At 42.6% G+C, this 26,166-nt stretch overlaps 1 protein-coding gene and 1 pseudogene across 5 annotated transcripts in view; one reads left to right on the top strand and one right to left on the bottom strand.

Moving 5' to 3' along the window:
* Positions 1–3,193: 3,193 nt before the first annotated feature.
* On the top strand, positions 3,194–4,051 carry LOC108290732 (annotated as a pseudogene).
* Positions 4,052–4,977: 926 nt separating this feature from the next.
* The window catches only part of ME3 (malic enzyme 3), a 207,940-nt gene continuing 186,751 nt past the window's right edge, over positions 4,978–26,166 (bottom strand). For 4 of the 5 annotated variants that reach the window (XM_017510623.2, XM_017510621.2, XM_017510618.2 and 1 more), the window contains 7 exons: positions 18,952–19,049; positions 18,531–18,644; positions 16,771–16,876; positions 16,027–16,169; positions 15,277–15,450; positions 11,528–11,626; positions 4,978–10,185 (listed from right to left, as the gene is read on the bottom strand). In XM_017510623.2, the coding sequence (XP_017366112.1) occupies positions 10,024–10,185; positions 11,528–11,626; positions 15,277–15,450; positions 16,027–16,169; positions 16,771–16,876; positions 18,531–18,644; positions 18,952–19,049 (896 nt within the window). In that variant the 3' untranslated portion in view covers positions 4,978–10,023. The remainder of the gene's footprint in view (positions 10,186–11,527; positions 11,627–15,276; positions 15,451–16,026; positions 16,170–16,770; positions 16,877–18,530; positions 18,645–18,951; positions 19,050–26,166) is intronic. The other variant, XM_017510620.2, reaches the window with a different exon arrangement.

The raw sequence follows: 26,166 nt of genomic DNA, 5'->3' as shown, positions 1-26,166 counted from the left end.
AGTCAAGGACTCTTCTAAGAATCTGATGAAAAATATATACCCTTCTCCTAAAAACAGGTACATGCTCCTATACAACATTTTGCATCCAGTTGTAAGTTTCTTAGAACCCCTGGACCACAGGCTAAGAATCTCTGTTCTAGATGGTTTTCCTTCACTATTTTTACAAGCTTAGGCTTTCAAAAGTAAAGGATTTAATTTGCTTTTGAAATTTTCCTTTCACTTACAGTTTTTGTATTTTTCCCCCTAATATTTGGTTATTTTGCCTTTTTTTTTTTTTTTTTTTTTTTTTTTTTTTTTTTTTTTTTTTTTTTTTTTTTTTTTTTTTTTTTTTTTTTTTTTTTTTTTTTTTTTTTTTTGAGACAGAGTCTTACTCTGTAGTCTAGGCTGGAGTGCAGCAGCATAATTTCGGCTCACTGCAACCTCCGCCTCCCGGGTCCCGGTTCAAGCAGTTCTCCTGCCTCAGCTTCCCGAGTAGCTGGGATTACAGGAACATGCCACTATACCCAGCTAATTTTTGTATTTTTAGTAGAGACAGGGTTTCATCATGTTGGCCAGGCTGGCCTTGAACTCCTGACCTCATGATCCGCCAGCCTCGCCTCCCAAAGTTCTGGGATTACGGGCGTGAGCCACTGCACCCAGCCCCCGCCTTCATTTTTATATAGTTTTGCTGGCTACACAATTCTATATTGACATTTTCTCTCAGCCCTCTGAAGATATTCTTATTCTCAGGTTTCTTCTCTAACAGCTGTTAGAATTTTCTAAACTGTGTAGACTGCTTCCTGGCCTTCACATGGGCCACTGCAGTAAAGCCCTATTTCTTCCTTCCTTCAAAGGGCTGGGAGAAAATGTCAATGTAGAATTGTATACCCAGCAAAACTTTTAACAACAAAGGCAAAATAATTTTGGAAAAAAAGCCAAAAAAGAAACCTAAAGAAAAAACCAAAATATAGTTTACTAACAATAAGGGAAATGGATTCACAGTGAGAGAATACATGTTTTCTAGCATATATAAAATATTTATCAAAGTTGATCAGATACTCAAAGGAACCTCCAAAAAAAAAAATACTTTCGGATAGACAAATCTCAGAAAGAATAAAGCTGCAAGAAGGAACAGTGAGCAAAGAAATTGATAACATGAATAAATTTAAACAAACGTTGATTTTTACAAATAATAATGTCTAATTTATGGCATTAAAAGATTAAGATGCTTGACAACATTAATAGTTAAAGCATACTGGATTCCTTCAAGAGGCAGGAAAAGATTCTGAACCATATTTGAATTTCTCTAAGCTATTTAAGCACTAAAAGAACAGAAACAGGGTATGTAATAGACCATATGTATTAGAGAGGCAGACTCCAGAGCCAAAATTGAAGGATTCAAATCTTAGCCCTTGCAAAACTACCTATTGGGTATTATGCTCACTACCTGGGTGACAGGGTCGATCATTCATACGCTGGGTCACTCAATATACCCATGTAACAAATGTGCACGTGCATCCCCTGAATCTACAATAAAAGTTAAAATTAGTTTTTTAAAAAGTTTCATCCCGGTCATTTACTAGCTGTCTGACCTTGGGCAAATTACCGTTCTGTGCCAAGGTTTTTAAAGTCAGGACAGTAGAAATGATACTAGTATCTAATTCACAGGGTTTTTGTATAACATTTATATAAAGTTTCGAACAGTGCTTAACCTAAAATATGTGCTAAGGAATTATCAGCCTCAGTGAAAACTTCCAAAACAGTACAGGAAAATTCTTAACCCAAAAGAGGTCAAGAAAGGGTAAAAAACATAGAAATATGGGTCAAAAAGCACAAAAGAGGGCAAAAATGCAAATGAGCTCTTTTTCAGCTAAAAGTCAAAGTCTGTCAGACTGGATTGATGGGGAAAAAAACCCGCCAAACATGATGTTGTTCCCGAGACATACTTAAAACATGAAGCAGGTAGAAAAAGATACACCAGTCAGAGTCAATGGCTGCGAAATCTTCGCCTACCTTACCTTATCCGTCTTCCTCCAGTTTTTCTCCTGCCTATTCCTGGGTTCCTATCCCACCACCCGCCTCGCTCCTCAGCCGCTCATACTCTCCAGCGGGAGGTGAATGCTCGCTCAGGCTTCATCCAGCGCTTCTTCACTTCAGCAACGTGCTCACGTCGGCGGCGGCCGTGGTGACGTCTGCGGGGGGCGGACCTCACGCCCTCGTTCCCTCCTTGGTCCGCCCAACCGCCATTGGTGAAAGGGTTCCAGCGTCCTGCGCCGTCAACAAAAGAGAGGGCTTGTGACGCAATGGCACCTCGACGTGCGCTTATTGGCTCCGTGGGGGCGCTCCGCTGGTCCTCGCTAGAACTTATTGCCTCTCCGCAGCAGCCCCGCGACGACTGCTGCTGCTGCTGGCCGTGCTGCAGCCCAGCTGTAAGGTTAGACCATCATCGTTTATGAGTAAACATGTTCCTTTCTATGATGTTCTTGGTCACGCATTTATGGAGTTTCTGAAGGGCCTGGAGATTACGCCAGGTACAGCACGATGTTTATGAGGACAAATGAATGGTGGAAAGTCATTACTGCTTCACCAAGAATCCCCTGCAGAGCGGGTCACCTGGACAAATAAGTGTAGAACTGAGATCATCAGAGCATTTTACAAGAGTTCAGAGCTAGGTGGGGTGACCCTTGGTGCAGTTCCTTTCCATTGGCTCAGAATTACTGAATTGAAGAACCGTGGGTTCTTGTTTGAAGGTTCATTTCCTGTCTCTACCAACTTCATATTCAAAGCTCTGTGAATTTCAGGTGGAGCTTATTAGCATAGACTTCAGTTTCTTGACATCATTTCTGTATTCAAAATTTTTTATTTTTTTGTAACCATATCAGTGTTTTTTTTTTTTTTTTGAGACGGAGTTTCGCTCTTGTTACCCAGGCTGGAGTGCAATGGCGCGATCTCGGCTCACCGCAACCTCCGCCTCCTGGGTTCAGGCAATTCTCCTGCCTCAGCCTCCTGAGTAGCTGGGACTACAGGCACGCGCCACCATGCCCAGCTAATTTTTTATAGTTTTAGTAGAGACGGGGTTTCACCATGTTGACCAGGATGGTCTTGATCTCTTGACCTTGTGATCCACCCGCCTCGGCCTCCCAAAGTGCTGGGATTACAGGCTTGAGCCACCGCGCCCGGCCCAGTGTTTTTCAAGTAAGTTAACATGACTCCAATGAGATTTCTTATTATACACAAACCAACCAATTAGACCTCAAACAGATTTATAGAAGAACTTAAGAAATACGGGGTTACCACAATAGTCAGAGTATGTGAAGCAACTTATGACCCTGCTCTTCTGCAGAAAGAAGGCATCCAGGTTCTGGACTGGCCTTTTGATGATGGTTAATCACCATCCAACCAGATTGTTGATGACTGGTTAAGTCTTGCAGACGTTAAGTTTCGTGAAGAACCTGGTTGTTGCATTACTGTTCACTGTGTTGCAGGTCTTGGGAGGACTCCAGTGCTTGTTGCCCTAACATTAATTGAAAGTGGAATGAAAAACGAAGATGCAGTACAGTTTATAAGACAAAAACGGCGCGGTGCTTTTAACAGCAAACAACGTTTGTGTTTTGAGAAATAACGTTCTCAAATGCGGCTTCCCTTCAAAGACTCTAGTGGTCACAACTAGAAACAACTGTTGTATTCAATAAACCTGGCTGCCTGATGCTATTTCCTTGGAAGTGGAACTTGAGACAAGACCTAATTTATTGTACATTTTAGCCAACATATGGGCTGAGTAAGTCTGATGAAGCTTCCATAGGAATATCAAAAAGCTATGAATTTAACAGAAATGCAGCTTCTATGTTTGGCTTACTGCTATTCCCATGCCAGAAAAAATACATAAGAAATCTAGAGATTAGACGCGAAGATCCCCAGCACAATAATTGTATATTTTTAGTATCATACAGAATTATTCATTCCTTAAGTCATTTCAAACACTGCAATTAGGGCCTATATGATTATTTGCCTGCTTCATGTTTACCATCCCACACGGGTCCCAGTATACATCAGGTTTGCCCTACAGGTAATTTTGTTGAATTCTTAACAAACACATCTTGTGATTATTTGATGTCTTTCCCTAATCTCATTTTGTTATGAAAACCTCCAGTTTGAAAAATTAACCTCTAGTTGAAAGTTCATGCAAAATACATTTGGTACAGAAGCACATGTGTTGAATGTCTTCAGATAAGAAGACCTTATCATTAATGTTTACAGTTGGGGTGCAACTTAATGGGGAGGGCTCTGAAGTCAGAATGAGAGGAGACTATGAAATATTTCTGGTAAAATGTTGTTTTGATCTTGTGCAGAACATATGGACTAGGACTTTTAATTTAGTAAATGTTTTTTAAAAAGTAAAGGTGCCTGGTCTTTGTAGCTAAAACAATTCTAAATTATAAAATTTCAGAAAATCTTGTACTTCTTCCCCATACCTATTAGAAGCTGCTTTTTAACTACTGTTTCTTTGAAGTATGATTTTTTTTTCTTGTTTTCTCAACCAAAGGAGTGAGTTTCTACTAATGAATTGATCATTTAATATTTTATCTGCTTTTTGAACTGTGTAACAATATTTGTATACTTCATAATTAGTTTTATTATGTAATTGATAAAATAGTGAAATGTATTAATGTTAGGACAACCATATACTCATATTGTCTGGGAACAATATATGTTTATAGTTCTGTGGGAGAAATACTTTGTGTTCATCATTCACCAGCTAGTACAAGAGCTTAATAATCTGAGTAAATAATGAATTGTGGGAGAGTTTCTAAGACAGTATAGCTATGTTAATATCAGTAGAAGTAGAAGTAAATGCATTGCTAGAGATAGAGCCACTACTTAAAGTTTCAAAAGTTCGAATTTATCAGGAAGTTGTAACAATCCTAAACTTTATGAATCTAATAACATTGATCTAAGATAAATAGAGCAAGTATGGACAGAATTACAAAGAAAATTGACAAGTTTACCAGAGCAGTGGGAAATTTTATTATCCCTCTTTCACAGGAAGATCAAGTAGACAAAAGTCAAGACTTTGGATATAGATTTACACAAAACAATCAACACACTTGATTCCATGAACATACAAAGGGCATTGCATCCAGCAGTGTAAGAATACATATTTTTAAGAGTATATGAACTGTTAAATTTGACCATATATTTGACTACAAAAAAATTTCAGCAAATTTTAAGCTATTTAAATAATACAGAACACATTCTCTCACCACAATTCAGTTGAGTTAGGAAAAAAGTTAATATCCATACAACTGTAATTTTGAAAATCTCTCTGGAGACTTCCACTTCTGGCTAGGATGTAGTAGGTCATGGCAGCCTAAAACTCTTCCTGCAACAACTAAAAAAAGATGGAAAAATTAAAAAGATCATGTTTAAAGATATGTGAGAGTTCTGAAAGCAGTAAGACTAGGTGAATGGGAATTCCAGAAAGGGAGGAGCCCTTATGAGGTAAGTGACCATTTTATTTTCTAGGGACATTTACTGATTCTGGACATGGACTAATAAGGGTCAAGCTTGGTCCATGAAGAGGGTCTGTCCTGAGGGAAAGAAAAACCCAGAAAAGCTTTTGGTGGTCACGTGGGACTGGTGCAACAAATTGGAAAATTAGGAACTTTGGCCAGTTTCCTCTAACTGTTAAAAGTTGGGTTCCCCAGGAAACAGACACTGAATCTGAGATTTGCCTCCAAAGGATTATTGGGGAGTCTTCTCAGGGAATAACACCTATGAGGGAGCAAGAGAAACAGGATAGGGCATAAGAAGTTGAATGTGATATACAGCAGTTGCAACAGCAGCCTCAGCCAGTCTCATAGGGAGCTCTGAGGATGGGGTGGCTATTAAGAGATGTTCTCAATTGACACTAGGAAGCTAGGCCTTTGGGCTCTTGAATATACCAGTCATTGCCTGTAGTATTCCCCTGGGGATGATGGCACAATCTTGGGTGAAGCATTAACCTTCAGTCAAGGGCAATTCCTAGAGAGGGATGCAGCTGTGGGCCCTGAGCTGATAATGGCATCTGGAGGAATGAGTGTTTCAGACCTAAGGCAGGACTAGGTGGTGCAACCACAACATCCGCTCTCTTAAATGACACTTGCTGAATACTGGGGCTGTGTATGGGAGCCTGGGGAGTTAGGGTGAAGACTTAAAAGGCAAAGGAACTCTCCCTTAATCTAACAGTCCTTAGGAGACAAAGTTCTCCACATTCTTACCAACACATCTTTTTTTATTATAGCCATTCTGGTGAGTATGAAGTGTAATCCCATTGTAGTTTTAATTTTCATATCACTAATAATGTTAAGCACTTTTTTCATGTGCTTGTTAGCCATTCACACATCTTTTTGGTAAAATGTTCATTTTTTTGCTCATTTTAAAATTTGAATTGTTATCTTAATAAGTTGAAGTAGTTCTTTATATATTCTGGATCCAATGTCTTTATCAGATATATGATTTATTTCCCCCCAGTCTGCTGCTTGTCTTTTTGTCCCCAATAGTGTGTTTCAAAGTGCAAAATGTTTCAATTTTGATGAAGTACGGTTTTTTCCTTTTATGAATCATGCTTTTAAAGTTATATCCCAGAACTCACCTCAACCTAAGTCACAAAGATTTTCTGCTATTTTTTGTCCTAGAAATTTTACAGTTTTAGCTCTTACATTTAGGTCTGTGATCCATTTCAGGTTAATTGTTGTTTGGTGTGAGATGTCTAAAGGTTAATTTTTGTGTTTAGTGTGAGGTGTGTAAGTTCATTTTTTTTTTTTGCATGTAGATATTCAGTTGTTTCAGCACCATTGTTCAAAAGACTTTCTTTCTCCCAATGAATTACCTTAGTAACTTTGACTAAAAGTCAGTTTACCATAAATGTAAAAACTTATTTATGAACTCTCAATTCTGCTTCATTTATTTATATGACCACACAGTCTTTTTTTTGGTATAAATTGAAGGTGTACAGGTGAAGTTTTGTCACATGGATATATTGTATAGTGGTGAAGTATGGGCTTTTAGTGTAATCGTTACCCAAATAGTGTACATTATACCCATTGAGTAAATTCTCATCCCTCACTCTCCTTCCACCCTCCCACACCCTTCCAGGTCTCCAGTGAGATTCCACATTCTTTGTTCATGTGTACACATTATTTAGCTCTACTTATAAGAACATATGGCATTTCACTTTCTGTTTCTGAGTTTTAAGTGCCTCCAGTTCCATTTATGTTGCTGTAAAACACATGATATTATTTCTTTTTCATGGCTGTATAGTATTCCATCACACATATGTATTCATTTTCACCTATTTGATAAATTCCAACCAATGAAGTCATCTGGACATGGCTTTTCTTGGGGGAAAGACTTTTTTAATTACTAATTTCCTTACTATAGGTATATTGATTTGTGCTCTAATATTTGCTTGCTTTGAATTTTGCTTGCTTCCCTCCACCCTGTTTCTTAAGGAGGAAGTTTAAATTATTGACTTGAGACTTTCCTTCCTTCCTTTCTCTCTGTCTTTCTCTTCTGATATAGGAATTTGCATTAGTCAGGGTACCCCAGAGAAACAGAACCAATAGGATCTTTCTCTCTTTCTGTTGATTTATTATAAGGACTTAGCTTGGTTCACATGATTATGGAAGCTGTCAGATTCTAAGATGTATATCTATAGGGTGAGTCAGCAAGCTGGAGACCTAAGAAAGATGATGATGTAGTTCCTGTCTGAAGGCAGGAAAAAGCCAATATCAGTTAGAAGGGCATCAGGTAGGAATAAGTCTCTCTTACTCAAGGGAGGGTCAGTCTGTTTTTTCTATTCAGACCTTCAACTAATTGGATGAGGGCAATTAGTGGAGGACAATCTACTCAGTTTAGTGATTTAAATATTCATTGTATCCAAAAATACCCTCCCAGAAACACCCAGAATAACATTTGATCAATATCTGGGCACTCTGTAGTGCCATAAGATTAACCATGACAGCATTTAAAGCTATGAAGTTTCTCTCTAAATACTGCTTTAGCTACATCTTAATTTTGATAAGCTTTTTAAAAATCATTTCAACATATATAATTTGACTTGTGATTTCTTCTTTGATCTATCGGTTATTTTGAAAGGTACTGTTTTCCAATATTTTGGAATTTCCCATACTTTTCTATTTATTGATTTCTAATTTAATTATTAATTTTGTTACTCTATGGAGCCAAATGCATTTGGAATACAAGGTTGAATGCTGTTTCCAGGCAGAAAGCTACAGTGAACTAAAATTTAATCAGTAAATAGAAAAAAAAAAAGGGAAGAGAAGGACTTCCCAGGAGGAGAGACCAAGCATGTATAATATCAGGGTAGGTTTGAAAGCACATGTGCTTAGTGCTGGCAAGATGTTCAGTGTGGCTGGAACAAAGGAAGTATAATTTGTATCTTCTTTCTTTTTGTCTTAATTAGTATAGCTAAAGCTTGTTAATTTATTTGATCTTTTCAAAGAACCTATTTTCCTTTCATTGATTTTCTCTACTATGATTTTTCTTTTCTAATATGTTGATTATGAAGGATATGTAGCAAGGGTACAGAGGAAGTTATGGGACATGATGTAAAAAGATAGTGCCAAAAGTTCCATGGTGCTCAGATTCCAGCTTCACTCTTCAAACTTTCTTCTGAATAGTTTTTCATTCTCTATGATCCCAAGAATCATACAGGAAAGATGTTTTCTCAGGATATTCTTGGCTGATCACCAGCACTGAGGAAGCAGTCCTTGGAAGAATAAGACGTGAGCAAGAGGTAAGTGGTGCCTCTGCTAATTACTCTTCTGCAAGTCTAGTAGTCCATCTAGTCTGTCCTTTAGAGTTGGCCGTATAGAGCCTAGTCGTTGTGGGCAGAGGAGATCCTGAGGCTGAGGTGGTAGCAGGAGTAGGGCCCTAAGCATGATTTATTGTTTCCTTTCTTACACAATGGAATTAGAGGCTGGAAGCTGTCATCTCACCTTGTCTTAACATCTTAGCAGTATCTAATTTCAGGGGGCTGCAAGCTCTCTCCCCACCGCCACTCCTGTGTATAGGCTGTGCTTTTCATGAGGGAGATGAAGGCTAGCACTGAACTTGGTCTAAGAAACACCCAGGATGGACTGATATTACTGTATAAAAAACAGCTTTGGGTTGCTCAACTACTTCAGAGAGTGAAGGATGGAAGCCAGAGTGTGTTTCAGAGCCAGGAAAATGAAATCAAGTCTTCCCTAGAACTCCCTGTGGTGCTCTTCCTGTCACCACCTCTCTTCTTCTTCACTCCTTGGCAGACTGACTCTCCCCACCCACATTTCTCTGGTTTTCCTTTTACAAAAAAGAATGTCTAAGACTCAACAACCCATAGGGCAGTGACCATTCCTGAATAGATAGTGAGCTGCCCCCAGCTACTCAGCCTTCACACACTGCTGAGTCTGGAAAGGTGTGTATTGCTGACATGGACTGAACTCCCTGATGGGTAAGCCATGTTTTCTGGCTAGTGGCTGTGCTTGCATTCCTCATCTCCCCATGACTCCTACCCATCTTTTCCTCTCAGGACTCAGTGCAAACATTGCTCTCCCTGAAGCCTTCTTTTATGTTCTCATAGGAAATATCCTCTCCCTTTTCTAACTACCCTCAGTTTTTATCTGCTCTTCTTTCATGAACTTACCACTTTCTCCCGTATGGCAAAATGAATTGTGTCCAGTTTCCTTTACTAGAGCCTGAGCTCTGTAAAGCAGGATTCTAGGCAAAATTCTGCATTTCCCACAAGGCCTGGCCAGTAGTTGGTAATTAATGGATGAAGAAATGCTTAGGAAGGAACTCAGAGGAGGGTTCAGAAAAATGAACTCCCAGGGCCTTCAGAGACAAGGCTTTTATTCATGTATGCCTTGGCATCTCCTCTCACACCAGAAAGTTTAAAAGAAAAAACACAGCAACAAGGATTCACTTGGGCCATTTTGGAACCCATTTATATTGTGGGCGTTATGCTGGGCTTCCTCCAGCCCCATACCAGCCCATGAGACTGCATCAGACCGTCTGAACATTCATGGCTTCCTTGGGCCAACTGTAACTGTCCAGTGTAAAGGAGTCATAGTCTGGAGTGTAGACCAGGGATCTTACAAAAGCCTCCTTGTCCTTAGGCTCTGGGTAGTAGGAGGCCAGGTTGTGTTTGTACGCGTAGTCAAGAACCTAGGGAAAAAGAGATTTGACTAAGGAACTGGATCTAAGGGGAAACCTGCTTAAGGATCCCTGTTTGGGAGTCCAGGGGAGGGGAATACACCTTAAGGAACCAGACACGTTTCTTTCAGGAGTATGGCTCATGAAACCACTGGATAGGAAGGATTTTAAGCTTTCTGCCTGGACAGGCAGCTTTGACATAGTGGAATAAATACTGAGCCAGGGTCAAGAGGCTTCAGCATAAATTCTGCCTGCTTCCAAAGGCCTGTGGGTCCTCAGAGGTGATATCCTTGTCGAGCCTCAGTTTCCTTGTCTGTAAAATGGGAGTAAGGAGACCTTTCTCTGGAGTGGTGTTAAGATAAAATTAGACAACAGGCAAAAGTGTCCAGAACCTGATTTTTTTTCTATATGAATATGGGTTAAATTGGATGAACAGGCTGTACACTGTTTTCTCTTGGGTTTGGCTTTAGGAGAATGTGAATCCAAATATCACCCAAAGGAAGAAACTGACAGAGTGAAGCTGGACCATGAGCTAGACTGTTAATCTTGAGGCTTGATTCTGGATTCTATACCAGACAACTCATGGGTAGTGTGTGCTGTTGTACATGCATTTTATGAAATTATTTGCACACTAATAGAAATAATAGTATGATAAACCTTCATGTACCTATTATCCAGTTTTAACAGCTATCAGTGTTGGGCCAGTCTTTATTGCCCCATGTTCTGATTCTTTGAAAACCCATTATCTCTGCACCGTCTTATAGTCTGAAATATTCCATGAAGCTGATCACCCCATAGCCAGCCATTCTGAGAAGAAGGGGTAGAAAGAGGTTTACTCTGGCAGGAGAGCACTGGGTGTAGAGCTTTTTCACTGTTCTCTGCTAATCTCCAGAACTCTGGGAGAGAGAAACTACTGGCCCTTTGAAGGAGAAAACTGAAGCTCAGGTAAGTGAAGTGATTGGGCCAATGTTACACCATTGCTCATTGGCAGAGCTGGGACCTCAATGCCTGAGCTTTTTCCATGATGCCATGCAAGCTGACCTTTCTTATAAATGTGTGCTTATGATTCATTTCTAAAAAATTCCCACATTCTGGTCCATGGACTTTGATGACCTTTCTGCTTGGTGTATGAGGGGAAATCCAGGAGCTTTCCCAGAACTGGCCTGGGTGGGTGTTTGGGGTGGCGCTCAAGCTGCAAGCAGGAGTTTGTCACCCAGCCTCTGAGTTGCATGTAGTGCAGCTCAAGAAGCTCAAATGTCTCCACAGTTCCCATCCCCTTGGCCCTCCTAAAGTCACAGACAGAGAAAGTGGTTGAGCCTCACTACCCATATTACAGGGGTAGGATGCCCCTTACTTTGATGGCAATTCTCAGAGACACGTCTCGGATGGTACTGAGTGGTGGGTACAGTCTCCCCTGGGACAGATGCTGCTCAGAGACTTCCTGGGCAATTTGCTGGGGAGAAGGAGAGAACCGAGAGGAATAAGCTGAGTCTCTACTTTCCCAAAACAAGTCCAACCCATTACCCCAGAGACTCACCCCACCCTGCATAGTTAGTCAAACATTGCAGTTTGACTGCAATGCTTGGGCTTAAGAAAAGACACATCCTTTCTGTACTCTAAAACTGACTGGGGCTTAAAACAACATAAGGATTTCTGAATTCCAAAGGAAAATGACTAAAGCCAAGATGAATAAATTTATGGCCTGCAAAGAAAAGGCTATGAGATCTCCTCTTGGCTGATCCAGCCTATTACACAGGGATTCCTGAGTCCCTCACTTCCTGGGTTTCAGCCTTCTTCCACATGCTTGGACTCATCTTGAGTGACCATCTAGGCTATGTTATGTCTTTGTGCTTAGGCTCCTAGAGCGCTTCCTTTCAGCCCTGGTCTCAGTCTGAGGAAGGCCTCTCCTCTGTGAGTGACTGAGTCTTATACCTTATTTGAATAAATGTCCTAAGCACATCATCCTGAGAACAGAGCCTCCCATCACTTCCCTTCCAGGTTCAGACCTTGCCTCTGAGGGTTAAGCCTCATCTGCCACAGGCCCTCATCCTCCAGGCTCAGACGCTGGAGCTTGGTCAGCCTTGCAAATCAGCCTCTTTAATGTGGTGGCTCTGAATCTACTCCCACCCAGTCTTCTGGTATTATATTTAAACTTGGGAAATGCCACTGGTGCTCTCTGAGAACTGTGTGTCTTAGAAGTGATGAGGCTAAGAAGTTTATCATGCCTCAGTGTTTTTAGATATAAGGGAAATGTGCTTCCCCCTCTACCTCCTTCTTACTTTCTTTTCCATTCATTCAGTCAAACATTAACTGAGCTGTACTATATCTTTCAAAATGTAGAGCAGGCCAAGGCTGTCTCTTTATTTCAGACCTTTGTATGGCTCCTTCAAACTCCTTTCCATACAAGGCACTTCATCACTGGGCCCTCCTTTCCTCTTTAGCCTCACTTTTAGTCTCTAGGCTCTGTGCTAGGTGCTGGGCTCTGTGCTAGGTGCTGGGGAGCCATATAAGGAAGGATTCTATGGTGAAGAAGCCATTGTCTTTTCCCTTATGGAGACTGGTGTGAGTGGACAAGTAACAAATGATTATAGCATTATAGTAGGTGAATGCAGTGATGGGGGCATAGAGGCATGGAGGATGACAGGATCCTGTCTACCATGTATAGGAAAGGCTTCCCAGAGTGTCACAGGATGATATCTGAAGGACAAAGCATGAATTAGGGGGGAGAGAATGGTATCTGTAAATGCTGGAAGGTGAGAGAGAACATGGGTACGAGACTGAAAACAGCACACTGGATAGATCGATGGTAGGGAGACATCAAAAGTGAGGTTGGAGAGGAAAGTAGGGCCTGGTGATGAAGTTCCTTGTATGGAAACCATGGGTAGGAGTTTGGACTTTATCCTGTATGCACTAAGGAGGCACACAAAAGTCTGAAATTAGGGGAGAGATTTGGCCTGATCTGTTTCAAAGGACTCTCTTTGTGAAGGTATAGAAGTTGGATTGAAATGAGAGCAGCAAGATTTCCATGGCTAGATCTGTGTCTAGAGAAGTTATCCTGGCTGGGCGCAGTGGCTCACGCCTGTAATCCCAGCACTTTGGGAGGCTGAGGTGGGTAGATCATGAGGTCAGGAGTTCAAGACCAGCCTGGCCAAGATGATGAAACCCTGTCTCTACTAAAAATACAAAAATTAGCCGGCATGGTGGTGTGCATCTGTAATCCCAGCTACTCAGGAGCCTGAGGCAGGAGAATCGCTTGAACCCAAGAGGCAAATGTTGCAGTGAGCCAAGATTGCACCACTACACTCCAGCTTGGGAGACAGAGCAAGACTACATCTCAAAAGAAAAAAGTTACCTTGAGAAGAGATATGTGTGTGATCACTTCTAAGATGGTGGGCACTGGCAATGCTCTTCAACAGGGAGTCAAGTTGTCCTGGGCCATCCTGGGCTCACAGGACCAGTGACCTTGGGCTAGTGACTGAAACTCATATATGAGTAAGAACTTTACCTGTTTTGCAGAGTTGTTAACAATGAAATGGGGTAGTACATGCACATCTCCTTAAAGCCTATTTTAATATTCCACAGGAAAATCAAATTCAACTTAAATTATCTTCACTAAAAGGACCCTTTTCAGAAATATAACCTGCCATGCCTTTGAAGACCATGATATGAGCTCCTATAGGGGAGGGGCCTTATCTTGCTCACAGCAGGTGCTTAATAAGTAGATCCAGGAGAGGTTCCTGTGTAAGTGATGGACACTGTTCATGAAATGATGGAGCTGAACTGCCTCACGGCACTGGAGGTGGTAGGGCAGATGTGTGGATGTCTCATGGGATTACATAGGAAGGACTCTAGCAGTTGTGTTTCTGCTCAACAGGGGATTTGGCTTTCAGGCTGATTTCAAGCAAAAAGTAACTCTTTCCATCCAATGGGAACTTCAGACAGCTCTGTCCATAGTTACAGGACAAGAACACCCACCATAGCAATAAGAAGAAAGACAAACAGAATACTCAAGACAAGAGGAACAGAGAACTGTGACACAAAATCATAAGTAGTGTGCACAGGGCTGGGGGCAGCTGAAAAGCCTTTGGGAGACATTATTTGCACAGTCTTGGAGAGTCAGGGCTCAAAGACTAGACATAATAAGAAGAGACCTGGTGCATGAGGTTGTCCCCTGTGAGACTCACAGAAGTGGATCCAGACAGGGCTGTGTGGAAGCCATACCCATGTCTCATTGATTTCAGGCTCTCACTAGTGCCTCAGTGAGAAGGAAATGCAGGAAGATGTTAGAAGTCACAGGAGAGCCTTTGGAGCTTGTTGGGTATAAGTATGTTTCATATTTTTATATGTCTTTGATTAGCTTAACCTCCCAACACAGACATTTCTGTGCCTTGGTTTTGTCAGAGTGAGAATAAATGTTAGGTGCAAGGCACTTGGTAACCATCTGGTAATTTCAGCCACTGTAACTGTTATCAATAACCATTAGTGTGAACAGGCTGTCATTCTTAATGAACTGATTCATGATTTTCATCATGTCTCTAGTAAAGAACTCTTGTGTGCTTTTCTAGTAAGATACCTGGAATAGGTACATTTCCAACACCTCTTATCAGTGCTGAAGATCCGGGTCCTCCAAGGAGACAAAACCAGGTATGACACCCTCCTCCCTTACAGAAAGCTGTCCTAGTGGGGCTTACTACCACCAGTTACCGCAGTGATTTGGCCAAGGCCTGTGGCTGGAAGAATCCATCATCTATCATCATCCACAAGCCCTCAGTTTCAGGTGACTTTGATGGCATGTCACCTGTTAGGCATCTAGATGGCATTGCTAGAAGGCAGGAGGCAGTATGAGGCATGTCTCCTCCCTGTCAGTGCCTGTTGCTAATACCCTCTGCCACTATTCCCCATTCCCCCTCAAAAGTCCCATGTGTGATTGAAGAGATCAGGCCTCAAGGTGGCCATGAGAGATGCTTGAGGTTTAAGCACTTTGGGAATCCACTGGCAACGTTGGGGTAGATGGGCAGAAATGATGAGAGAGATCAGGCATAGGACCCGGTGTCAACCCACAGACCCTACTGTAAGCATTTGAGGGATCAGGTACAGTGATACCTCTGCTGTCAGGAGGAAGATCTCATCTGGGATGTGCCGGATCCCGCCAGCGATGACTCCCAGTGCCACCCCAGGGAACACATAAGCATTGTTTCCCTGCCCAGGAATGAAGGTCTTGCCATCTTCTAGAGTCACACTCTTAAAAGGACTTCCACTGGCAAAAATCCCTCGGCCCTGGAGGCAGGAAGAAAACCGGAGATGAACTTGGAGCTGGTTTGGGGCAATAATAGTGGCCTATTCTTATTTTCCAAATGTTGGACTCTTCTTCATTCTCTCCCAAATGCCCAGCACTGTGCTGAGAACATAGCAGTTACTTAAAGCACATTTGTTCATTTGACCAGAAAGCTCAGTCCTCACCTATTACCTAGCAGTCAAGAAACTGCTGAAAGGTGATGGAGTTCACAGTGCTATTTTTGTCACCTCCTGGGAGGGCCAACCCAGGACATGACAGGACGTGGCCTAGAGCCTACAGGTGCCTCAGGTTCTGGGTTCTGGTCAAAGCTCTATGTTATTTAGGGTGAACTTTGAGCAGCATAGCACACAGGTAAGAGCTTGGGCTTTGGAGTCAGACCTGGGTTTGACAGCCAGCTCCACTCCTTATTAGCTCTGTGACCTTGGCCATGTTACTTCATCTTTCTGAAGCTCAGTTTGTTCATCAGCAATGTAGGAATATTTTTTCACCCTCATGGGGTTACTCATAGTAATTTTACTATGTCCTCTCAGCTGGGGGAAGGAGGACTCCCCGCTGACCTCGGTGACCCGGTAGCACTTCTCAGCCGTGCACTCGGCCTTGCTGGTGGGGTTGCTCAGGGCAAAGATGATAGGGCGCTCGTGGAAGGAGGCCATGTCCCTCAGAATCTGCTCCGTGAAGGCTCCTGCGATGGCAGCAACACCTACAGGGAAAAGGGGGGTAGTGGGGATGCCTACTCTTTATAAACAACCCATTCCTCTCCTGCTGGTGGTGGTGGGGGAATTAGGAACACCATAAAAGACTTGGTTTTGGGCCCAGCATCTGCCATAAGGACTGAGGGAGCAGAGGGAAAAGGATCATCCTACTTGAGCTGCCTGAGACCTCCTGTTTATCTCTAAGGGACCACTGGTCCATCTCAGGTCCCTGCCAATTAAGCTGCTCCTGTGAAGGCATTCCTGGGCATTTCCATGGAGAGTGAGCTGCTCCCTCAGTACACAAGGAGATGCCAGGGTCTGCCTTAGAAGAGGAGTGCTTATCTCATTGTGGTTTGAGAGACCAGCCCTGCACTTTTTTACTGCATTGTATATTTCTGCATCAATGAGCCCTACCTCTGGCACCTTAGTTCTATGGTTTTTTTATACAGCAGTCACTCAATAAAAGTTTGTAGCATTGAATTGCGCATAGGATGGGGGAAAGAGCTGTTTTCATGGGTTACTTAGGCTTCCTGGCTGAGCCTTTGTCTCTGCATCTGCAAGACAAGAGGGTTAGCTGGGCTGGGCAGTGGGCACCCTCCCTCCTCTTACCTATGATGGCTGTGGGCTTCACCAGCCTCACCACCTCCTCCAGGGAGTTCACTTCAGGATGGTCTTGGGCAAACATCTCCTTTTCATGGTTCAGGTGGCTCCTCCCCTATAGGCAAAGGAACACAGAGCAGCTGTGGTGGTGATGGCCTGTTGGGCAGGAGTACAGATGCATTTGGAAACTCTTAAGAGCGTTTCCCGCTGAACCCCATGCTTTGTTCTGAGCTGTCAGAAGTTTTGGGGCTCATACTCTTGACAGCATTTCCTGGAAGAACCTATGGTGGGACCTAAGCTTGTGTGAGAGGGGGTGTAGGGTGTGAGTGTGTGTGTGCATGTGCACGCATGTTTCTTTAACCCAAACCACATATGGAGAATCCATAAATAATTTCTTTGAGCTGTTAGGATTATGGCTTCCTGGGCCAGGACAGAAAGGCTCTCAGGCAATGCCTGAGTTTCACCAAGACCCTTTGCCCCAAGGCATCCAGCACCCAGACTCAGTTGAGGGATGGAGACCTGTGCCACCCAGGGTCAGGGAGTTAATGTGAATGTGCTTATAAGAGCCATTAATCTGTGAATAATACTAAACTAAGCTCCAAGAAGGTCTTATAATGACTAGCCATGCCTAACCAGCTACAGTTCCTTACATTTCTTCAAATGGAAGTTGGTGGGTGGCAGGCTGGAATAAGTGCTGATATATGGGTTCAGATGCTTTTGTTGATTCCTTTGGGTTAGCTGGCTTCATGGGAGCCAGTGTGAAGATGTCAGCTTTGAGAGCTCCTTGACTAGGGTTGAGCTTGGAGTGAGAAACATGATGTTGAAAGATGGAGAAGAGGGGAGAGTGGCAGTCTCTGGCATCCTGCATCTGTGGCCAGATTATGCTCTGGAAAGACATGGGGGTAGGAAGAGGGCTGAGTTCCTTCCAGTGGAAATCTTGCCCCATATGGAACAATAGGAAGGGTCAAATAGGTCAGTTTCTGCTGAGGATCTCTGCCATTCTTGGTCAATGTCCCTAGGTACTTCCCCTGTTCCCATCGTTGCCATAATTTTTCATCTCACACTGAAAATCTATGTTAGTGAAATTCTGGGAATTAAAGCACTGAGTGTAGCCCTAAGGGAGGGATCCTTCAGTTGTGTCTCTTACCACATGCTAGCCAGAAGCTGGCCTGTTTCTCTCTCATTCATTCTTTTACTCACGCCACACACATTAATTATGCACTTACCATGTGCCAGGCATTGCTATCAGCTCTGTAGCCTAGTGGGGAGAGAGTAAAAGGACAGCTTCTCTACAGTGTGGTAAGTACAGCGTATGGAGCATAGATGCAGGAAATAAGCTTTTTGGAGGAGGTAACATTTAAGTACTATCAGAAGATAAGGAAGAAACTGGGAAGAGGCTAAGGTTGAGAGTTGGCATGTGGAAAAAGGGAGAAGAGCTCTTCAGGCAGAAGAACAAGATGTGTGAAGATGTGGAAGACAGAGCAGGTTGCTCTTGGAAACTATGATTTAACGTGGCTGGAGGCTAGTGTAAGTCAGGAAGTGGTGGGGGACAAGACTAGAAGGGGCACATATCTACACACTTGCACAAACTTTTGGAAAGAAGCAATTAAAGCTACTTTGGAACGAATCTTTTGCTTTAGAGCTTAGGCCATTGCCCTCGTTTTGCTCTCTATTCTGTTTGAGCAGTTTACTTCTTGGAGACCTCTTCCAGTCCAGTTCCTGGGAGCTGTAGGTGTCAGGAAACCTCCAGGTCTCCAGACTGACAGTACCTTGACAATGAGCCCCTTAGAGTCCACCATCCAGATCTTTCTTGTGGCCTCTGCCTTCGGTACACCTTCTTTCTCTAGGGCCATGACAAGGAGGTGGGCAATGCCCATGGCTGCCTGGAAGGTACCATAGGGTGGATGTTCAGACACAGGGCAAATAGCTGCTGAACATTTATCTGATGTCTCACCATAATGAGTCCCTCTTCTTTCCCCCACCTCCACGACTCCCAGGAGGCCTAATTATGTCCTTGCCTTGAGACACCCAAATGTTGGAGCCTACCAAATGCAGGCAGCTTGCAATGATCACAATATGTTTGTGCTGCTTCCTCTTTTCAGAACCTCAGAATGTTTCCCTTTTTGTTGTGCTTCCACCCATTCTTATTTTCCTCCTGGAACCACAAAAGAAACCCTCAATGGCACATACCTCGCCTGCACCTTGGAAAACAAACACGTGATTGGAGAGCTTGTTCTTGGTGATTCGCAGAGCAGCCAGGATCCCTGCCACAGCAACGGAGGCTGTGCCTGAAACAACAGAGTGGCCTGAGATCAGCCTCTGGCCACAGGTCCCCAGCTCCCAAGAGAAGACCCTTGGCAGACTTCCCCACACCTTGGACCTATGGAGGAACAGGCAACTTTTCTTAGCTCTTGTGCCTTGTAGTTTTGGTGCGAATCCATGCTCTCTTTTGGAGATAACTTTTTTGTTGTTGTAGTTGAGAAACAGCTCCTGGTTTGTTACTTGACCCCATGCGATGGGATCAGATAGCCAGATGCTGCTACCACCATCATTCATAAAGAAAATGACAAGGATAAATATGGACGGCAAAAAGAATTATGAGCCTCATAGAATGATATAAGGGCTAAGTGGATAAAAACATTAAAAAAAATGAGAACACAACCTGACCATGAGGCATTAAATGACCACGTGGCCTAAGCTGCCCATCTTATCCACAAAGTCATAAGGTTGAGTGGTCTGGTTGCACACCATCATCAAATGGCTTGAGTATGTGTGGAAGGGACAAGTAAGTTGCATAAGTAGGTGGCTCAGATTCATTTGAGCCACTGCTATATGTCTTCTTCTCCCTGAATCTGCATCTAAGGCTTCCCTGGGGATTCCTTAAGAGCAGCTTACCAAGGAGAAAAAACCTGGGCTTGGTTTACAAGCTGTTTAAAGTGGCAGCCTCACAGCCGCAATAAAAGGTAGCTTTCAAAGATAAGGATGAAGGACAATGGACATGACTTCAAGTGATAAATTTAGTTGTATACTTTGGTTCAGGAGATGGTTAGCACTACACTGATTCATGAGTAGTTGCTAATGGTTTAGCTGGATGGTCAGGGACTTGGAAAGAGCAAAATAGTAAGATTAGTGATCAGAAGGTCTGGGGAAAAGGTAGGTGGATGGACCTCTTGGGATAGGTACAGAGTAAGAGGATATTTGTGCCCCTTGTGAGAGTTTCTCAAAGGACACGAGGAAAACAGTCTTTAAGTAATCAGGTGGACAAAATGGCATGGCTTATGAATATCAGCCAGGCTCTTTCTCCAGAGCCACTGGTTTATGTTGTATGTACTCAAGAACCCCATGAACAAAGTGGCCATATTGGAAGAANCATCTTCTCCAGTCACCCAGGGTTTGCCTCACAGACTTATGCATAAAACAGCTATGGTGGTTAAGGATGGAGGCTATGCATGGGCTTCCTCTTTTTACCCAGTTGGTCTGTTACTGTTACTGCTGAATGATTAACCTGTCAATCACAGAGAATGCTGAGCTCCTGATGGGCACCATTCCCTGGGGGGACCATCCACCTGGTGGCAGGATGATTACACTGGTCTGCTTCCATCATAGACAGGAAAGAAATCTGTCCTCACTGGAGCAGATACACATTCTGGTTATGGATTTCTTTCCTTGTCTATAATACTTCTGCTAGCACCATCATCTGTAGATGTTTGGAATATCTGTTCACCATCCAGATATATTACTGACAGCAAGTCTTTTAATCAAGGACATTACTTCACAGTAAAAGATGGGCAGCAATATGCTTGTGCCCATGAAATTCACTAGTCCTAATATGTACTCAAAAACTCAGGAGCAGCTGGCCTCATAGATCATAGAATGGCCTACTGAAGTCTTAAGTTGAAGTAACACCCCATGGAGATAATGAGCTTCTGTTTTATGGGATGCAATGTATGACAACTTAGCAAACAAGACATTGTGTTTTTCTCTCATAGCTAAAATGCATGGGTCTAGAAATTGTGGGATGGAAATGGGAGTGGCTACTTTCACCATGTCACCTAATAACCCATGTACAGAATTTTTGCTTCCTGTCTCTTTAATTTTGTGTTCTACTGGATTGGAGGTCTTAGTTGCCAAGAAGGAAATACTTCCATTAGGATTTACAACATGATTTTATTGAATTTGGAGTTGAAATAGCTCCCTGGCCAGCTGGGGCTCTTCATGCCACTAAGACAGTGGGCAAAGAAGGGGATTACTTTTCCGGCTGTTATGATTCATCCTGATAATCAAAGGGACAGTGAGGACTATTTCTGAAGCCTAGGGGAGTCTTCTAGAGGGTCATCTTCATATTTCCATGCTCAATAGTATATATTAATAAATATTATTGCAACTAAGGAGATTCAGGACTATGGAGGATTCAGATCCTTCAGAAATGAAGGTTTGGGTCACCCTACTGGTTAAAGAATCCCAGCCACCTGAGGTCTTGTCTGAGGACGAGAAAACATGGAATGGAAGGTTGAGGAAGAAATTTATAAAAATGATCTTTGGCACCATGACTGGTTACAGAAACAAGGAATGTAGCAGCCATGCATATTTGTCTTCCTTGATCATGATGTAACTATATATGATAGTATGCATGAGCTAATTGCTTCTCCCTTCTCCTCCTAATTATTTCATAAAAGTTCTGTTGGAGGTTAATTCCACATGTTAGTCTTTAGATAATAGAGTTTTCAAATATGACTGAATTTTATGAGCTATTAATCCTGCTTAGAGGGTAGCTAGCATGACTATTCCAGAGATGACTAAATTGATTGTTGAGACATTGTCTATCCCCATTTTGGGGAGGTGAGAATGTCTTCATTTGTTAGAAAGATAGTTGAATGTTGCCAGGCATTTTGTTAGAGTTTTTTTTTTTTTTTTTAAGATAGAATCTCACTCTGTCAGCCAGGCTGGGTGCAGTGGCATGATCTCGGCTCACTGCAACCTCTGCCTTCTGGGTTCAAGCAATTCCCCTGCCTCAGCCTCCCGAGTGGCTGGAATTGCAGGCACCCACTACCATGCCCAGCTAACTTTTTTGTATTTTTAGTACAGACAGGGTTTCACCATGTTGGCCAGGCTGGTCTCCATCTCCTGACTTCAGGTGATCTGCCTGCTGTGGCCCCCCAAAGTGCTGGGATTACAGGTGTGAGCCACCACACCCGGCGAGAGTTGTTTTTGTTGTGTGGGAGTACACATGTGCCAGATATTGTATGTGGATGCTGAGTAGCCAGAAAGGTGGACTGTACCAATTATTGGGTAATTGTTTCTCAGCTTCTTTACACTGCTTTGTCTGCAAACCACTTTTCTGCTTTGCCAACTTGCTCTATGCTGGGCACCAACAGTAGGTGCTAGAGAGAGACAAAGGCTAGTCGAGGGGGATAATGTGCTTTGCATCATCTGAATTGTTTGGCTTGTAAGGTAAAATGTAGGACACTTTGCAAAATTTGAATGTTAGATAAACAGTAAGTTTTTTTAGTATGTCCTATGCAATATTAGCATAAATACACTAAAAATTATTTGTTTCTAACACCGAAATTTAACTGGGTATCCTGCATTTTGGTTTTGCTACATCTGGCAGCCCCACAGCCTTAGTTCTTCAACTCCACAGCATTATTTTGTTCTTGAAGCAGCAGTTCAACCCAGGTTGCAGTTTGGCCGTCACTGAGAGAACTAGCCTCATAGCATGCCACTCAGTGACACCAACACCGCCAACTGCCACTTCCTCTTTCCTTTGTTCCCTTAGCCTCAAGAGTCCTAGCAGACCCTTAGTGTTTGTTTCTTTTTTGTCTTTAATAGACAACTTTAAAAGAAATATTAGCCCCCACAATGGTGAAACCAAAGCAAAACAAAAGGAAATTAAAGTAAAATTAAATTAAACTACCACTATTTATGGCTTACTAAATTTGCATAATTTTTTAAAAAACATGTTGACATCTAGGGCTGGTGAGGGAGGAATGAAAAGTAAAATGTTCCAGTATACTTTGTATTTTAAAGTGCAACAATCTTTTTGGAGAACTGTTCTCCATCTAGAGCAAAGGCATTAAATATTTTTGCCCTTTGACCTTATGCTTCTACTTTTGAGAATCTATATATGGAAAAATCTAAAATGTATATATTAGGATATTTATGACAGTGTTATTTATAATACAGAATGGCTGGAAATAACCTATACATCTAACAAAGGAGTAATGATTAAGCAAAGTAGCCAGTGTAGACACAGTAGACTCTTTTATAGCTATCAAAAATGGTCATCATGAATATTATGCAGCAGCATGGAAAATGCTATGAAGCTGGTCACTAACATCAGATATTGTTCCAAGTAGTTTATATGTCTTAACATCAAGACAGTTATTTATTTAATCCTCATTATTGCCATCCTCATTTTACAGATTGGGAAAATAAGGTACGGTTTGCTGAATTGTACAAGATCATATAACAGAGCCAGGATGTGAATTCAGGGAATCAAGCTCTGGGGCCTGTGTGCTTAACTACTAACCTATGTTCCATTGAGTTGGCTGGAAAGAAGAGAACAGAAGAGAACATGAGCAGTATGCATATCATGATTCTTACTGTAATGTAACACACACACAGAATCCAGAAGGAACTTAGAAAATACTAACGGTTGCAGGGTGGGAGTGTGAGTGAATTTTCTATATTCTCTGTTTCCAGTTTTCCAGGTGGCTTTTTTTTTTTTTTGCCAGCTCTGGGGTGGGCCTTTTCCTAGAACATGTGTTGGATTTATACTTGGCTCAGTGGCTGAGATGGGGGCACAGCATACAGTTAGAGGCTAATAAGTGCACATTCATCATTGTGGACATCAGAACGTGGGACTCTATGCAGGAACATACTCCTCAGAAGATGGGGTACAGGCACCCCTATCTTCGCACAGCTGTGGCCTGGAGGGAGTGCTGAACTGTCAGCAGTGTCACAGAAATAGGGCTGAGGATACTGAGACTTCTTAACATCATTCCCATGGTCCCCAGAGTACACAGTGTGCATCCTATGAGGGCCTACAAAGTGACAGGCACCATGTCAGGCACTGTGGAAGACAGAGATAAATCGGACATGATCCTCACCATCAGGGAACTCCCAGTTTACCAAAACTTGGGCACAAAACACTAGAACACAATGGGTAGTCAGAGATCACTGGAAATTGTTACATTCATTTATTTTTTGAGTATCAATTATGAACCAGGCTCAGGTACTGAGCATACCATTGGTAACAAAATGGACCAAGCTCATCTCTGTTTGTAAGGAAGGAAGTTACTAAATGATGACAAATGTGATGGCTGTTATAAAACAGTTGTTCATGACATACTTTTTGTTAGTTTATGTACAGATAAGTATGTTATCAGCATCAGCCTACCTCCACAGCACCTCCTTGTGTACTTCATGTACCAGTAGCATTGCATTATTCATTGATCCCCAAACATGCCATGCATGTTTATACTTCTGTATGTTTCCCCATGCTATTCTCCCTATCTAGAAGAGATCTTTTTGCAGTTCATTATTCCTTTACACTCAGCCCAAATGATCAGCAAGACATTCCTTGCTACCCCAGGCATCCTTAGCCATCCATTCTTTTCCCATATTTACTTTTGCATCTAACCTGAATGAAGCTGGGCTTTATCATGATCAGGCTCACCACGATACTGCATGTAAAATAAAAAAAGCACCAAGCTGGCATCCAAGAAAGCATCAACAAGCAATTTGAATAAGAATTTAAATCACTTAAAGAGAGGGTGAGGAGAACTGCATTGTATGACCATCTCCTGAAGTACCCAAATCCCCTTTGTCCTTAATTTTCTTCAAAGTCCATTTATTAGGTGGAACTCCCCATTTTCTCTGCCTCCTGGCAAATAACTCCATACTTAATACTCTTTGACCATAAAACCCTGTTTCATTTCAGTTCCATGGAGTCAGAATTTGTATTTAGAAAGATCTCCAGATGATTTGTATGCCATTCAAGTTTGAGATGCACTGAACTAGATGGCCTCTCTAGGTGAGGTACTAGTTTCCTGACATTGGCTAGAGGGAGTTTTCTGCTCATTGGAGTCTCTTTCAGGACAGCCTTTTGCCTCCCTGAAAGGATGGGCTGCACAAAGCACTTGCCACCAGATGGTGCCAAAGGTATTCCATCAGAGATGATCCTGTAGACACTACACTTTGGATGGGTCTTTTTCTTTTTGGGTGTCAGCTGTCTTCTGGGGTTAGTTGCAGGTTGAATAACTGGGCTTACAGAAATTCAGTGCTGGATGGGGATTGGAGATAATGGCATTCAACAGTTGTATAGATGAAGAAACAGAGAGAAGGTGGCTTGGGCCTGTCAGTCACCCAAAGCAGGGAAACCTGGGGGTTTCCTTCCCAGGTTTGCTTCGATCCCTTCACGATCTCTGCCGCTAAGACAGCCCTTCCTGACTCTAGTTGAAGGCAGCAGGAAAGGTGTTATGGGGTTTCCCTGGGGAAGGACATAACAGGGTGGTAGCAGAGGCAGAGGGAAGTGAACTTAGGCAGTAGATGTCAACATTCAGCTGTACCTCTGGAAGGGAAGAACCCAAAACAATGGGAAATCAGATGGGAAAGAATCACACATTACAATAAAAGGATGCAAGGTCAGCTGCCATTTATTGATCACTCTTACTGTGGCCTTGGTTCTGTGCTTTGTGCTTATCAGCACAGCATTTGCTCAATTAATCTTACCAACAACTTCATGAAGTAGGGACTACTGTGCTCCTATTCTTTTACCCTCAGAAGTGGAGAGCAAGGCTCAAAGGAAATAGAAGTAATCAGGACAAAACTTCCTCACCACCAAGTCTATAGACCCTCTGCCTCCATGTCCATGTACTTGTCTTTCCCCCTGTTACCATCGATGCCTCCCTGCTCCTAGCTAAAGCATCACTTGTGTACTGGATCCCATCATTTTTGCCTATTTGTCCTGTTATTCCCACTCCTATTTCCTGCATATTCAGTTTTGCCCTCTCTACTGGATCATTCTTATCAGCATACAAATACATTGTAAAACTTCCATCTTTAAAAAGCCCTCCTGTGGATCACGAGGTCAAGAGTTCAAGACCAGCGTGACCAACATGGTGAAACCCTGTCTCTACTAAAAATGCAAAGATTAGCCAGGCTTGGTGGTGCACACCTGTAATCCCAGTACCTCAGGAGGCTGAGGTAGGAGAATCGCTTGAACCTGGAAGGTGGAGGTTGCAGTGAGCCGAGATCATGTCACTGCACTCCAGCCTGGGCAACAGAGTGAGAATGCATCTAAAAAAAAAAAAAAAGCCCGCCTTTGGCCCTATGTGTCCCCACCCTATTTCTCACTCTCCTTTATAGTCAAACTATTCTAAAAAGCTGAATATATTAACTGCC

This window comes from Cebus imitator, unplaced genomic scaffold (assembly GCF_001604975.1).
Source record: "Cebus imitator isolate Cc_AM_T3 unplaced genomic scaffold, Cebus_imitator-1.0 Scaffold442, whole genome shotgun sequence".
NCBI lineage: Eukaryota > Metazoa > Chordata > Mammalia > Primates > Cebidae > Cebus > Cebus imitator.
Note: the sequence above shows the minus strand (reverse complement) of the source record. Positions and strands in the feature narration are given on the sequence as shown.